Source organism: Tachypleus tridentatus, chromosome 13 (assembly GCF_004210375.1).
Source record: "Tachypleus tridentatus isolate NWPU-2018 chromosome 13, ASM421037v1, whole genome shotgun sequence".
Classification (NCBI taxonomy): Eukaryota; Metazoa; Arthropoda; class Merostomata; order Xiphosura; family Limulidae; genus Tachypleus; species Tachypleus tridentatus.
Window position 1 is genome coordinate 190394807 of NC_134837.1, and position 17767 is coordinate 190412573.

The window sequence follows — 17767 nt, forward strand, 5'->3', positions numbered from 1 at the left end:
CACCCCAATTGTTAAAGGATATGTGCTGATCTAGAGGATGTTCTAGCAGGTGTTGGGTAATTTAATTTATTTAAAGGGGCGGATAAAATTCGGAATACACCTGACGTTTTGTTTTGTCAATCACGCCCACATACACACCCATTCCCCACAGTGCTGTGTTTTAACCCTAACTGGCAAAGGATTTTTCAAGACTATAATACAAGATAATATTTTGTTATCTTGTTTAAAATAGTTTGGATAATCATTGCAGTGACTTCCGTCAGGGGCTACATGTCCAGGTGGTTAAGACAGTCGACTCGTAATATGAGGGTCGAGGGTTTGAATCCCCGTCACATCAAAACATGTTCACCCTTCCAGCGTTATAATGTTACAGTCAACCCCACTATTCGTTTGTAAAAGGGTAGCCCAAAAGTTGGCGGTAGGTAGTGATGACTAGCTGCCTTTCCTCTATTCTTACACTGCTAAATTAGGGACGGCTAACGCAGATAGCCCTCGGGTAGCTTTGTGCAAAATAAAAAAAAAACATAAACAAAGAGACTTTGTTCATTTTTATTAGTCAACTTAAACGATGGGTCTCAATCCTGTAAGCATTTTCGGGGTAAGTTTCATCGTGGATTTAGCCACTGTGACATACTCCTCTCTGGACTTCAATCAAATAAGACACCTTCCAATATTCTGTGAGACCGTGCGATTACTGTTGGAAAAGGTGAAGTGACCACATATTGTCTAGTATTATAATAAAATAACACTCAGTGTATTAGTATAGCTAGAATTCACTGAATGAAATACGCATTAGTACAATTAGAAGAACAACAAACACGTAATTTTGTGGGGAAAGAGAAACTGATTCCATAGAAATGAATGCAAACAGATAAATTAGATTAATATTTATGGGGTTTTAAGTCAATTTTACTTCACCGTATAGTAACCTAAGTAAAATACATCTTTGACAAATATATAAAATCAGATGAATATTATTTTCTTTAAATTCATCTTCGGGCCCGGCATGGCCAGGTGGGTTAAGGCACTCGTCTCGTAATCTGAAGATCGTGGGTTCGAATCTCCGTCGCACCAAACATGCTTGCCCTTTCAGACGTGGGGGGGTTATAACGTAACAGTCAATCCCACTATTTGTTGGTAAAAGGGTAGCCCAAGTGTTGGCGGTGGGTGGTGATGACTAGGTGCCTTCCCTCTAGTCTTACTCTGCTAAATTAGAGACGGCGAGCGCAGATAGCCCTCCAGTAGCTTTGCGCGATATGAAAACAAATAAACAAACAAATACATCTTCACTCGAGACTGTAAATAGATGTAACAAATGACCTTAAAAATTCTTTACGTATTGACAAAAGATATGTCTCTTAAAGCAACATTTAAGTTTCTTAAGACTGAAATAAACCGTTTCAGTTATTTGTAGTAAATGCTGTGCTGATTTAAGACGTGACGTGTAATACTGATTTGGTTTATAAAGTGTATTTATATTTCATTTATATGACGGCGTTGAGTTGGATATTCTATGAGCTCCAATTTCGGACAAAATCCCATGTTGGCAATCTACTCAATTATTAAAATAACGTATAAAAACTATTAAATTGTTTTTATCGATAAGACACCTCTAAACCACTCTGTTGTTTAACGGAGTTTGGAAACAGCTGTGTTCTTTAGGGTTATTATTTTTCAATTATAATGGCCTATAAACCTAGCTTGCTCCTCTATCTTAGGAAATTCTATACGTTAAGTACAAATCTGAATAGACAACCCAACTACAAACGTGTAAAAATATGATATTTAGAGATTTAGAAAAATAATTCTCAACGTTAATTACAAAATTAAGCTACTGTAAGCTATGCCTAAAAGGTAGATTTAAAATGGATAACTTAGTACCTCCCCTCTTTCAACAATTAATGTATCTCCACAGGAGTTAAACTATTCTTTTCCATCAAAGCTGTGCACACCAAACATAAAATCCATTCTTGTCGAGCTATTATCAGCACATATATCTAAACATAATTTCAACCTACTTCGAGTTTATGTAATATACCCGCTTTCTTTGCTTATTTTCCTATCTTGTTTTACGAAAAAGTAGTCTTAGTATCTCATGACCTAGCATATTACATTATAAATCATTGTTGACATAATATATGAATGAAAGGCTAGTGTTGTAGTTTTGTGTATTAGAGAACTGTATTTGGTTCTCGACCATTTAAAGAACATGCTATCTTAGAAAATATTTTGGGTTGTTGAACATCTTTGTGTTTATAGCAATAATTTTGATCCTCAGTTTCAGGAAAATAAGTAGTTTAACAGCAGAGGGCGCTAGGATTAGAGCTTTCATAAATTTTTCATAAATGTGTTTGGAAACTTTACACACCATAAAACTGATATATAAATCAAAAGTAAAAACTGCCGTTTCAAGGAGATGTTAATATTTAATGAAAACAAAGTCAAGTCTAAATAAAATAAAAATGAAATAACACCACCATCACACCAGTAACACATCACAAAACAAGAAAATTAAAACTCATACACCAAAAATCAGGTACCAAAGTTTATGATTTTTAAAGCAAAGATCTGCAGCACGCATACAGTTCCAACAAGTGTTCAGGAATATCCTGCCTACCAGACATAATCCAAAAAAACGCAGTTAATAAACAAAACAGGTAGTGAAGAAACAGAAACTGGAGTTAAGTTTAGGGTACTATGATCCATCTATCTTCACTACTAACAACATTATTATTTGAGTATTCTCATGAGAGCCATTTTTCTTCAAATATGGTTAGTTACATCTTTACTTTTTGAAATAATTAAAAATATCTAGTCGATAAGCTTTTACTTTCCGGTATAGAGGTGACTTAGTTTACATTAGTTCACTTTCCGGTATAGTGGTGACAAATTACATTAGTAATTTGAATTTGGGTTCGTTAAAATCTATTTTACAGAACTCACATTAGGACAAAGTAACAATGCTAATTATAGTGCACAATGTTTGAATGTATATATATCTTTAAAAAGAGGAATGTAATTAATCATTTTGAATGAAATACGAGAACATAATTTTAACGGATACAAAACCTGTGAAATTCTTAAAATTTTTTGACTAATGTTACAGTAGATTAAATAATAAATTTTTCATATCAGTTATAATCACCTTTAGTTCCAAGATGCAATCCATAAGAGAATACTAGCTTTAAATCTAACTCTATCGTTCGACTTGTGACATGTTCAGTACAGCTGGACATTTCAAATTCAAACAACTGAATTTGCTTCATCTTTTCTGGTTGGTACTTGAATGATGTTGTTAAAAACAAGATGGGTGCTCAGTTATTTCTAATATATCTGAGTTAAGAGTTTCTAGTTCTTGTTCTCTTGTAATTATTGTCTACGGGTGCAAATGGGTGTTTTACAAATGTTTAAACGGAGGGAGGTATTTTGAAAGATAATTTCAACTGTGATATTCGATTTAGTATCATTTTAATTTTAACACCCACAACCGGATTAGTATTAGTAGATTTTGGTTTGTAGCATCTTTGGCCAAATATAACCTCTATTTGATTTTCTTTGCTAACTGTATTGGTTATAAATTACGTGTTTTGTGTTATATCTTACAGACTGGATATCACCAACGTAACTGGATGTTAGTGTTGTAAACGGTTTTCTTAAAAATTACACCCTTGATACTTTACTGGTGTGATTTTTAATTTCGTTATTTTGTGCCTTTATTAGTCACGTGCCAGTAGGTTTATTCCGTCTCGATTTTCAAACGTTAAATATAATTTGCTAGGAGTTGATTTTAATTTCTGAATTTTCACTTTAAAGAATTTGATTATAATTTTTGTGTTTTTCATAATTGATATATAGTGTTAAATTTTCGCCCGTATACTTTCCATAAATATATATACATAATTATATTTGTAACAGAATATTATACCAGAGTCAAAGAAAATTAAGTTTTTATTTATTAGTTGTGGTTTGAATTTCGCACAAGGCTACACGAGGACTATCTGTGCTAACCGTCCAAAATTCAGTAGTGTAAGACTAGAGGAAAGGTAGCTACTCGCCCCTAGCGGTTGCCAAGTTTTGGGCTACCAATAGTGGAATTGACCGTCATATTATAACATACCCACTGCTTAAAGGACAAGCATGTTTGATGTGACGGGGATTTAAACCCGCCACCTTCTGATTATGAATTGAGCACTTTAACCACCAAGCCATACCGGTCTCCAACACCTCTGTAGAAAGTTTTCTTTTTCAGCGTGTCTTAAAAATAAACAATTGACGTTATTTATGAAATGGTTTACTTCTACCAAAATAAAAGCTGTTGCCAAAATACTATAATTTTATAAGTAATAACAAATTCTGTTTTCACTCCTTATTTCCATTTCAAATTAAGCTAGTTTTAGACAAAAGATTAAGGAACCTACTTTCAAATAAGTTTTCGATAAGTAAAGATGTATTTGTAAATGTTATTATTCGCTTTTAAAATGAAGAGATGTGTTAATATACTTAATCTCAAACATGTCTTCTCGTCTAAATGTATGCGCCGATAATCATTATAAAAAACAAACCTTACCTCCCCACCAGTTGTCACTAAAGAAGAAAAACTAATACTGTAATTTATAACGTCAATAAAAGACGCAAAACTAAATAACGTTTAGAATATATTTGAATTATATTTCAGAATATCTCGCGCTAAACTCGTAAAGAGCTATCTGCATATAGCCATCTCTAACGTAGAACTAATACACTAGAGAGAAGGTAGCTAGTCAATAGCAACCATCGTCTGAACTTGTGTTACTTTGATTGAAAAAAATAGGACATTTGTTCAAGTTATAATTAGGGATTATTTTCTGAAAACTAACTATTTGTTCTTATTTTTAGTATATATTCCTGTGAATTTGCTTTGTGTTTCCACTTCTGTACATAATAATTCAATATATTTAAGGTTTTCATTAATTAATTTAAATTGCCGAATTTGGACTCCATCTAAAAACCTAACAATGTAAACTAAAACTAATATTTTCTAGAATATCCAGTTTTTCTGACTAGTTTTTATCCAACGTGTTTGTCTGTTGGGTACTGTGAAGTAAATAGCAGTATCCGGATACTTCATAATAGTTGAAATAGCGTAATAACTTTTAATTTAATATTGCTATTTTCTGTCATGGGTGAGAGCAGTTTTCGTTTGTTAATGTATTAAGATTGAGAAATAAAATGTGGAATGGTTTTTGATATCTTATATTTTGTTTGATATGCAGGACTTTTTTTAAAACAGAAATGTATTGACTGAAAACTTTTCAAATCAGCAAAGATTTCACGGATACGTGTTTTTCGAATTTCATGAGCCTAGAAATTACGGTTTATTTTACATAGAGTATTCAATAGCTGTTTAATGTGTAAAGTAAAATATGAAACCATAAGAGTTGAATACGTTACATTAAAGAGAATTCTGGGCCTCGTCGTAACGGTGCAGTCCAGTTTACCATTTAAACTTGTAATGTTGCTACCATTACAAAACGCTCAGTCGTAAGGGTGTCCTTATCAGGGTACACACTTCTTGTATTCAAGCTTTCTATAATCGATCTGGTGAACGAAAAAAATGGTTTCTCAGCACCTGTTTCAATAAATGAATTGCACATAAATCTATAGGTGTATCGTTTAACCAGCGTGCTTTTTATATGGAACAGCATGAAACCATTTTCATTCTCTAGTGGCTTGAAGTGTGAGATGGTTGAGCACTTATGCGATGCAAACATATTGCACACACGTGACTTTTACTGTTTGTCCAGATATGTATCTGTTTTGATTGTATTGTGTATTTTTACCTCGTTCACGTGGACAGATTTTGCCTCTGACTCTTGTGTTCATAGATTCTCACTTTTACACAACGCCCCATAATGCTTAACATGACCGGAGTTCGACTTGTTGCAGATCTCTCTCTGGATTGCCTTGGTACTCCATATTGATTCATATTCCAAAAGCGATCAATTTTCTGTAACATCACAGTACATACGAAACGCCAAAAAATGTCAAATTGTAGTTGTGATACATGCCATTCTATCTTAGCTTTATATCAGTTAAGTTTGTCGCTTGATTCGGAAATGCAACGGCTATCTACACACAAATCAATATATATTTCTATCTTTCTTTCTCTATATATATACATATATACATACACTATTGGGCCTGGCGTGACAAAGTGGTTAGTGCACCCAGACTGTGAGTCTAGAAGTTGATTGTTCAATACTCGCATTTCTGAATCGCAGATGTATTATAGGTGTGACAGTCAAATTCATCTATTCGATCAGACAAAAGTAGCCTAGCATAGGGAAAGTCTTGTTGACTAGCTAATTTCCCTCTTGTTGTTCCGTTAAAAATTCAAAATGATAGCTATGTCTTCAATTTCTGAACGTAAAGAAACTTTATGTTTAAATATTTGTCAATACAAATTGTTTTTACAAGTTTGCTTATACAGAATTTTCTGCCTGTAATGTTATTTGTCTATCTACATCTATACATGTTTCTGTTGTTTGAACTGAAAGTGTCTTTTATCAAGGAAAGAAGTAACAGTTATAGACCGCTATTCCAAAGTAGTTTTTTTTTAGTTTAGGACGCAACTCGACGCCAAAAGTTATTAAATACGTTATTTTATTATTTTTCTATAGTTCGCAAATTATCCATTTCTGTTCAAAAGACGTAAAATAATAATATTAATATTTTCTATTTCTTTCTTTACAGAGATGGCAGCTGTTACTATCGGATACTTTAATGTGAACGACAGCTACCTACCTAAACACTTTACGAGGTTTTCCATAAAAAACTCGTTCCTACTTTCCGCTGGTTCTAAAGGAAAAGGACACAAACATCACACTGTTTCAACTTAGCTCATCGTAACCGAGTGGTTTCCGCATTTTCCCTACTTTTAAGCCTTCTACACCAAATTATCTAACATCCTTCTAAAAACTGCTGCAAGTTACATTCATGTGCTTAAATATAAAGAAAAGCTAATGTTTAAACATCACTCTAAATAGTCAAAAATGATACATCTGTCCGACATTTCTAGGATCGTGTGTTTTGTGTAACGTTTTTACAACATAAAGCTGTTAATAAACAGTCAGCAATCACGGGAACGTTGTGGTATCTGTCCAAAGGGCGACTGTACGCCTTGTGCGTAACTGCGTTTATCGTGTCATTCTGCCTGGTGGCGCACGTTCTGTACGTGAGGTACCTGAATGATCCCACCTTATGCTTGGAAAACTACCATGATGATGAACCGATTAATGTTGACATCTTGAGAGAAAAATTAAAACTTCCCGAAACTAAGCGGCGTCTGCCCCAGTGCTTGATCATCGGCGTGCGGAAGGGCGGCACGAGGGCCTTGTTGGAGTTTCTCAACATACATTCCATGATTCAGAGGTCGACGGACGAGATCCACTTCTTTGATAACGAAAGGAAATACAGTATGGGTCTGGAGTGGTATCGCCAACAGATGCCTTATTCATTTGCCGACCAAATCACTGTAGAAAAGAGTCCCGCCTATTTCATCACTGAGGGCGCTCCCGAGCGAATCCGAGCCATGAACGAAAGTATCCGACTTCTTTTAATCGTACGCGAACCCGTAACTCGACTCATTTCGGACTATTCTCAACTAGCCGCAAACAAAGCCAAAAAAGATAAATTCATCCGACCTTTCCAGGATCTCGTGTTTCGAGAAGATGGCACAGTCAACACTGATTACCGAGCCGTGAGGGTTAGCATGTATTCCCTGTATATTAAAATGTGGCTGGGCGTCTTCCAACGGGATCAGATTCTCATAATCAACGGCGACCGAATGATTCGAGATCCTTACCCGGAGATCTATAAAACAGAACAATTTCTGGGCTTAGAACATCGAATCGGAAGGGAAAACTTCTTCTACAATAAAACGAAAGGATTTTACTGCGTTAGGAATTACACTGTGGACAAGTGTCTCAACGAAAGCAAAGGCCGGAAACATCCGCCGATTGATCCAGAAATAATTTCAAAACTGAGGCAGTTTTATGCCCCCTTTAACCGTGAGTTTTACAGTTTAGTCAGACAAGATTTCGGCTGGCCTGAGGACTAACTAGAAATAGGTTTCAATAGGTTTAAGATTATGCGTTGTATGTTACATATTTCTGTTACGCTACACGATGTGGGACTGCTACAATATGAAATAGCATCCACTTCACTTAATAAATTAAAACACTATAGATGAGAATTCTTTTTAATTTTAATAAAATATAATAAAAAACTACTGTTCTCAATAAAAGGAAAATTTAAAAAAAGTTAGTAAACTACGTCTTACATTGTCCAAGACAAAAAGGGCAAGTTTAGGCACATAAACCAAATCGTAATATATATGACTTTGTGATTATTATCTGAATTACTACAAAATGCTTTTTTGGTATTAAAAAAAGTATTCCATGTCAGTTACCTAGGATGGCATGAAAGCGGGAACATTTTAGCAAATCTAATGTGATAGTTCTCCTAATTTATTCTTTATCGATATAATTTGAGCAATATTCGAATATAAGGTCAAACAAGTTCGTTAATACCTTCTTATTATGGACAAGTTTGAACCTGTAATAAACATTGCAACTAACTACATTGAATATTAATTGTATTTATCTGCATGAGTAGAATCTTGGGAATGTAAACCGTTTTCATTAAAATAACCAAAGAAAGATTATTTCAAAGATTTATCTTTAACAGTATGTCTCCATATATAAAAGGTTATCACATTTTTAGTGCATGCACTTAAGACTTGTAGAGTACACATGTCAGAAAAAAGAATTGTTTGTCAATTAGTAAACTAGTTTTATAGTCTGTATTGTTTATATTTATAACATTCGTTTACTTTTATTCTGTATTTCAACTGAAGTAAATTATGAAACTATTAAGGTAAAACCATAACTTGAGTATATTTAATGCAACTCTCTATATAAGTAACTTTTAAAATCCAATATATTTTATAACTATAATATTTGGAGAAGGTTAATGACGTTTGCTATAGCTTATTTCGTGGTTCACATTTGAAAAATAAATGTGATTTTATTTATAGGTCGAAACAAAACGCGTCTAAGCATTCTTTATGTGACTTACATTAAGTAATAAAACCATTGTTATAGTTGTAATACAAATTTTACTTCTCCAAAGTCCTGTACAATCAAAGTTTTGTCTTTTCTTGGAAGTTATTTTCAAAATATCAGTTAAAATGAAACATTTTATATTTAATAATGTTTAGAGAGGATATGAATCCTAAATACTATATTTCTGTTTTGTTTTTTTTCAGCTACTGCTATAAAGGATAGCAAGAGTTTAACTTATATGAATTGACACAGAAAATAGTAAGGAAATATTCAAGTTTTCTGATGTAGCTTATACATAAAAATAGACTTGCTTTTATTTTTAATGCAACATGCATTTCTTTACTTTTTTATGAGAAAAATAGTTTTTCTATTTTTCTTCAAATACCATTTTTATTTTGGAACTTTGTTCAATATTTGTTTCTCTTGTTGTTGTTGTCCATTAAACATTTTTTACCCCTATTTCATTAAATATCATTACTGCAATTGCCATAAATTATAATTGATTCATTTTTAGTCTAACATATCTATTATGCTATTTAAAAAAACAAGTATTACTTTCTATCAAACACAATAGTTATTTCTACTGAATAACAATAAATATGTATATATTAGACACTGTGTTCTAGCCGCATGTTGTAATATTCAAAATCTGAAATATTTTCATTTTTTCTCTACGTTAGAAATTGGCACTCTGAAAATGAGAGATTTTGATATTCCGATCTGTGATTGAAAAAAAATACCACAAGATATTTAAATTAAAATATGCTGCTCCTTAATATGTGATCCGGCATGGCTAAGTGGTTAAGGCGCTCGACTCGGATTGCGGGTTCGAATCCCCGTCACACCAAACATGCTTAATTCGATGACTTAAGCTTCATTATTCATTTTTTATTGTTATTTCCAAATTTATATCGTACGTTTCGGCTCATAATTCTCTCCACCTTCAGGGAAGAATTGGGGTTTCTTGTTGAACAGACTGAAATGTTATCCATTAGAAGAGTTATTAACTATAACAGTTATATTCTACAATCTACACAAACTTACCCCAAGCAGTCATTGCTATATATCCAAAATCTTTAACACTTCGTATATCATTTTGTAATTGCGACTCAATAATACTTGCTTATTTATAAACAGAAATGCGATTATTGTCAAAGTTTTCTCTATTTGTTTTTGCCCTCTAGTGGTAAGTAGTATTCTGCAGAGGTATACTGCTATAAACTGTGTTTCAATACCCGTGATAGATAGAGCACAACTAGCTCTCAGCGTAGCTTGTGCTTAATGACAAACAATAACATTTTTGTCTTTTAACTCCATTCTTAAATGCAAAAGTGTTTCTTATATTATATAGTTAAGTGTATATATTTTAAAGCTACACAATTGAATATTATTGTTAATTGTATATTTGTATTTAATAAATTGTTTACCCAATTTATTTAATAAATAATCTGCTAAGTTATTGACCAATATTGTCTAAATAATCCAGAGTCTATATAAATATATATATATTAGTTGTGTAATATTTTCTTCATGAAAACGTTTGTTTGTGGTCATTGAATCACTTTAGATTAATGGGCACGTTTTTTTTAAGTAAATGAATTGCCCAACTGTTTCTGAAGGTGAAATTCAGGCCCAAAATTTTGCAAGAAGGACACATTTCCAAAAAAAAATCTCACCCAGCTCAAAAGGAAAGAGAGGTAAAGATAGTCACCCGGCATAACTAAGTGTGTTAAGGCGTTCGACTCGTAATCCGAGAGTCGCGGGTTCGAATTCCGGTCGCACCAAACATGCTCGCCCTTTCAGCCGTGGGGGCGTTATAATGTGACGGTCAATCCCATTATTCGTTGGTAAAAGAGTAACCCAAGAGTTGGCGGTGGGTAGTGATGACTAGCTGCCTTCCCTCTAGTCTTACACTGCTAAATTAGGGACGGCTAGCACAGATAGCCCTCGAGTAACTTTGTGCGAAATTCCAAAAAACAAACAAAAACAAACGTAAAGATATTATTTTCACAGGATATTGCCCCATTAGATTCTTATCTTCATAAGCATCTACCCGATAGTACAATATTGCCATGCCTAAAGAGCATGATGGGGCATTATCCCCATGGTTAAAAATGATTGACTTTAATTTGAATTAATAATGATATTCAATAAAGTATTACTATAAATTTTCGGGCAAAAACAGATGTGTCTGTGTTCATCTGTATAAAAACAAAACTAGATAATGGTTAAAAATGTTTGACTTGTTTGTTTGTTTTTTGGAATTTCGCACAAAGCTTCTCGAGGGCGATCTGTGCTAGCCGTCCTTAATTTAGCAGTGTAAGACTAGAGGGAAGGCAGCTAGTCATTATCACCCACCGCCAACTTTTGGGCTATTCTTTTACCAACGAATAATGGGGTCGACCGTCACATTATAACGCCCCCATGGCTGGGAGGGCGAGCATGTTTGGCGCGACGCGGGCGCGAACCCGCGACCCTCGGATTACGAGTCGCACGCCTTACGCGCTTGGCCATGCCAGGCCAAAATGTTTAACTACTGTCTTATTATACACTTTAGGCATGGGAATATTGTGTTATTGAGTTAATATGCGGGAGACATTGATGTATTGGATTTCCCTACAAAACAACTTTAGTGTTCTACACTTATTGTAGATTGTGTAATAATTAACTGATTTTAATTTCGCGACATACCCATGGACATTGGTTTTAACTCTTACATTAGCTCTAGCTCATAGCATCATGTGTTCTCGAATATTGGTTTTAATTATTATATAAGTCTATCTCATAACATTGCCACGTGGCCTCGAACATCGTTTTTAATTTTTACACGTAACCCTACTGCCAACATTAACATGTGGCCTCAACATTAGTTTAGAATCTTATATTAGGTCTAGCTTATAACACTGTCATGTGGCTTCGGACATCGGTGTTTAATTCTTACATATGTCTATCTATAACATTGTCACGTTGCCTCGAACATCGATTTTAATTTTTACAATAAGCCTTAGTTATAACATTGTCATGTGGTCTCGATATTGATTATAATTCTTACATTAGGCCTAGCATATAACATCGTCATGACATTGGTTTTAACTCTTACATATGATCCAGTTTACACAGTAACATTAAGCAAAAAACGTAACATTTAATTACCTGTTTCACTTTATTTCTTGTCTAAGATGGTTCTTCATGGACGATGAATTATCGAACTTGAATCAAAAATAGAAATTAAATAGCCCTGTTTTAAATGTGTTCTCTTGGACGACCTCGTATTGTTTATTGTTGACTAAGGTTTTGGAATAATAATATTTTCAGTTTATAATAACTGTTTGAAAACATTGTATTATCTGTATGAAAATATGGTTCCATTTTGCCCTCAATATAACGCTGTATGCACAAGAATTTATTAATATCGTTTAAGAGAACCTGCGAAATTTGAGTATATTAAATGTATTATTTCAAAGTTACCGTTGTTTATACAATTTCAGCTTCCCAAAAACAGTAGTAAAGAAAGAGTATTATTTTAAAGTCTAATAACTATAAATAAAGTCTATATAAATGGAGAATAAACGTTTATTTTTACTTTTTTTCTGTATTATTACATAACTGTTTTCAAATGCGATCAGTTAACGTGAACGCTAGTGAGTCTCTTTTGAACAGGAACTAAGTTCTTCCTCAAATTATCTTGGACTAATTCAATATCCGATTTTGTGTCTCTCTTCATAGATTAGACAAAATTTCCTAGAACGTCGAGTATCAGGATCAAAAGCTATCATACATACAGGTTGATTACACTGTTTTTGGACCTATATAAACCGTTTTATTTGTAAGTTCAAAAACATTTAGAGATTTTGAACGAAAGCTCGTGCAATAAACTGTTAATGAGCTCTTGTGACTTTCTTTACACGTTAAGCAAAATCATCAAACAATTTTATAAACCCGTCAACAGCTTGTGTAGCTTATTAAACACATTAGAATTACGTTTATACATTTATGTCGTACGTATTTGACGGTGTGTACTTTTTAATACTGCGTGAGAAAAACATGGTTATAGACATCTATAAGTTTTAATTTTTCTTATTAGTTTACGTTTTCATTAATTACCAAATTTAACTTTTCTAAGCTAAACTGGTTAAAATTAAAGTGTTTTCGGTGGTACCTGAAGGAATCTTGTCACTCAACTCATTCAACTCCTCAGAAAGTTCGTCCAGCTTATTTAATAACTAGCTTTATCTGAAACACTATCTGCCGCCGACTGACTAACATTGTTTAAAATCTATAACAATTGTAACCCTGACAGTCGTATAGAGTACGGTGTTTTCTACTTAATACGTATTTGTCTTCAACAAAAGACTCGAGAAAGCTTGTATTTTGAAGCCAAGTCAGCAAAGCGACACTTGTAATTCGTAACAACTAATGTTGACAGATCTAACTACAGAGTGTCTGTAATCTTATGCTAACGCGCTATATGTACTCGGTTCCTAATTTTGTTCTGAAGGTGTTTGGTGCAACAGCTGTGGGTGGAAGCATTTAAATTACGCCTAACGTCTGTGTGAAACAGGATAAATACAGCTCTCGGAATGTTTCATATCCCACAGCACGGTTTATGTTACTGTATATGCTAAACAGTTATTACTGAGAAATAGGTGAATATAAACCTTTTCATCATCTGAAACAGTTTTTACCTTAAAGCCTAGTTCAACTCAGTTCAGTATATGCCAGGTAGCATGACTGGCTACATTATGTCCACTATCTGTTATATATTATAACTAGTTACGGTATTTCCACTATCTGTCAGGTAGCATGACTAGTTTTCTATGTCTACTATCTGTCTTATTAAGTGTGTCATGACTAATGATACTATTCCCACTATTTGTCAGGTAGCATGACCAGTAATGCTATATCTACTATCTGTTATATATCATGACTAGTTACAGTACTTCCACTATCTCACTATCTGTCATATCTGTCAAATATCATGACAAGTTACAATATGCATACTATTTGATGTTTACTGTATTTTATCAGTTTTTCACACAGTAAAGAATAATCCAACATAAATATAATCCAATAACCATATAAACAAATAGAAATAGAATAAAGTCGAATTTCGAAAGATGTAATATGCCCCTCGTGGATTTAGTGTAATAAAAACAGAATGATAAAACAAGTAAAATAAAGTGATAAAACGAACTCTTTTAATCATGGCTGTCTGTCAATTTTGAGTGTATGAAATGTGATCTTTATTGTTGTTGCTATTAAATAATCGAAACATGCTTTACTGTAAAATAATATCAGTACATGTTCAGATTAATCCATTTATAGACATAGTTTCAAATTGATTGTTACGTGAATGATCCAGTTTGTTCATTATGTATATGTCACTTCCTGTTCCAAACTTAACTTGTTGTGTGTATTTCAGGATTATATGATTATATGTATGTTTTTCGTCGCCAAGAATAAATAATTTTATTTCCTGAAGTTTGTTTTATTTTTAGTGTTTGTATCTCTTTACTTCTTTCTTTTATGTTTGCTCCACGTCTAATTCAAGAATTGTGGTCAGAAGGATTTGTTTAAACTTAAAAAGAAAACATGTTACTGGCAGAGGAGATAATAAGACCATAAAATACATTGTCCAGTAGTTTTGAACAATTTATTTTTCTCTTACTTAAAATCAAAAATAAAAATGCATGGTAAATATACGTAGGATTTGCCATATTTCCCATTTGGATGAATGAGTGTATTTCAGAAAACGAGAACACTGATACTTATGGATACAAATATTTCTCTTATGTTTTGTGTAAAATATCAAATTTGAGAATAATAGAATGATATCTGTTATTTTATAAGTATTTCTTTGCTCCAATTATTTCAACTGGTTTAAATAAACAATAGTAAATGTATTCAACCGTTGCAGGGATTACAGTAAACAATAGTAAATGTATTCAACCGTTCCAGGGATTATAGTAAACAATAATAAATGTATTCAACCGTTCCAGGGATTATAGTAAACAATAGTAAATGTATTCAACCGTTACAGGGATTATAGTAAACAATAGTAAATGTATTCAACCGTTGCAGGGATTATAGTAAACAACAGTAAATGTATTCAACCGTTCCAGGGATTATAGTAAACAATAGTAAATGTATTTAACCGTTACAGGGATTATAGTAAACAATAGTAAATGTATTCAACCGTTCCAGGGATTATAGTAAACAATAGTAAATGTATTCAACCGTTGCAGGGATTATAGTAAACAATAGTAAATGTATTCAACCGTTACAGGGATTATAATAAACAATACCAACTGAATTTAATCGTCAAGGAATAATATCTGAATTAAGTCTTTACAAAAATTACGTAAATAAAGATAAATGAAGTTAACTGTTACAGGGTGTAAGATATACAACAATAAATGGATTCAGCCATCAAGGATTATGGTATCAATTTCTGAGCCTCATTGGTTGAAATTAAACGAAAATGTAAGTGTTATTTTAAACGTTGCCACTTGACGATTGAAAAACAAAGAATTCAAAATAAATGTGTCTATATATTCTGTAGTTCATTGACAGACTTGATGTCTATATACATTCTGTAGTTCATTGACAGACTTGATGTCCGTACATTCTGTAGTTCATTGACAGACTTGATGTCTATATATTCTGTAGTTCATTGACATACTTGATATCTGTATATTATGTAGTTCATTGACAGACTTGATGTCTATATATTCTGTAGTTCATTGACAGACTTGATGTCTATATATTCTGTAGTTCATTGACATACTTGATATCAATATATTCTGTAGTTCATTGACATACTTGATATCTATATATTCTGTAGTTCATTGACATACTTGATATCTATATATTCTGTAGTTCATTGACATACTTGATATCTATATATTCTGTAGTTCATTGACAGACTTGATGTCTATATATTCTGTTGTTCATTGACAGACTTGATGTCTATATATTCTGTAGTTCATTGAGAGACTTGATGTCCATACATTCTGTTGTTCATTGACAGACTTGATGTCTATATATTCTATAGTTCATTGACAGACTTGATGTATATATACTCTGTAGTTCATTGACAGACTTGATGCAGTTAACTTGCTTTCTGTTGGTTATCTTCGAATGAGTAGTCACTGTCTAGCTACTAACAAGGCTTATTTGGTGGTGAAATCGTTAATTGGACAACAATGTGTTTTATCTTATAAGTTATTTGATGATACAGAAACTGAAACCATCTATTGATACTATACTCGTGTAAACACACAAAATAAACATCTTGAGTACAGTTGTGGAAAAAAAAAGACACTCTCCAATGATGTGAGTACATCATTTTGTGAAGATTCACACCGTTACTGGGTGATGTCGCCACCAGTGTTATTATTTGTATTAGCTTAACAATAAAATATTGTTAAATTATTTTGTGTAATTATCGTATTAAAATTCCTGTTTTCATAAATGATTGTCCCAATTACAAATCCAGATCAACAAAAAGTCACTCATTCTATTTGCCTCTGTGTAATCAGGAAGTGATGTTTGTAACATGTGTAGAAAATAAACTTTCATGTAGAATGTTGTTAAGATTGCGTGAGTCATAAAAAGAACGACTTACTGTCAACCACTGTTCTAGTAAGGCTTAACACAGCCTCTGGTGTGAATAGCTGCTACTAATGTACAGCATGTTCTTAGCTAGAGCTGACAGGTGTCTGGTGCAATTTTCTATGTTGTTGTTTGAAAATAAAGCAAGTTAATTACAACGACAAGTCTACAGCTGACCTCTAGGATCAATGCTTTCTGCAAAGATGGTTAAAACCTGAACTCTGAGTGCTCATATGCACTTTGTGGCAGATACTAATTTTCTGCTGGATCAACACATTAATCTGTCAGAAAAAAAAAAAAATCCACTTTATCCCGCAGAACGTGGTCGCTTAAGATATTTTCCCATTCATTTGGATGAACTTATAGTCACTTTACAGATAGATTCTAAGCTTTTCACGCCATATATATCAGCTAGGGTAACCGAAAGTTATTTGCATGTACAGTAATCAAATCTATTATCTATCGCACGCCAAGAAAGTGCTCTACCATTTCCGCTAGATGGCAACTATTATCGAGCCAAATTACCTGGCTACTACAAAATCCAATTTATATTCCATCATAGTTTGCTCAACACTTTTATTGTAATTATTTTTTTCACTTAGCTGCAGACCCGACATGGCCAGGTGGATTAAGGCGTTCGAATTCTCCTCGTACCAAACATGCTCGCCCTTTCAGTCGTGGGGTGTGTAATATGATGGTCAATCCCACTATTCATTAGTAAAAGAGTAGCCCAAGAGTTGGCGTTGGATGGTGATGACTAGCTCCTTTCCCTCTAATCTTACACAGCTAAATTAGAGACTACTAGCGTAGATAACCCTCGTGTAGTTTTGCGTAAAATTCCAAACAAACCAATATAATAATAATATTTTTAAACTTGTTTTGTTTCGAATTCCTTAAGAAAGAATAATGTTCCCTATAAGGTGTGTCGATTTTATCTTTAGGTAGTGTAATAAATTTAAATCAGTCTTATTTCTACGAGTTCTGAATTTGTGTTATTTGCGATTGTTTTATCACCCTTTCGACTTTATCCAAAAATATTTTGAAAACAT

At 33.2% G+C, this 17767-nt stretch overlaps 1 protein-coding gene across 1 annotated transcript; it reads left to right on the top strand.

Moving 5' to 3' along the window:
• The first annotated feature begins 568 nt into the window (after nt 1-568).
• LOC143236416 (heparan sulfate glucosamine 3-O-sulfotransferase 1-like) lies at nt 569-9230 on the top strand. The gene is made up of 2 exons (XM_076474678.1): nt 569-598; nt 7058-9230. Exons 1-2 carry the CDS (start codon nt 569-571, stop codon nt 8096-8098), a joined length of 1071 nt encoding a protein of 356 aa, XP_076330793.1. The 3' UTR covers nt 8099-9230.
• The last annotated feature ends 8537 nt before the right edge of the window (nt 9231-17767 follow it).

Coding starts and splice junctions, on each gene's coding strand:
- LOC143236416 (XM_076474678.1), top strand. CDS start 569: ATGGGTCTCAATCCTGTAAGCATTTTCGGG. Junction 599..7,057: donor ATCCTGTAAGCATTTTCGGG/GTAAGTTTCATC, acceptor CGACATTTCTAG/GATCGTGTGTTTTGTGTAAC.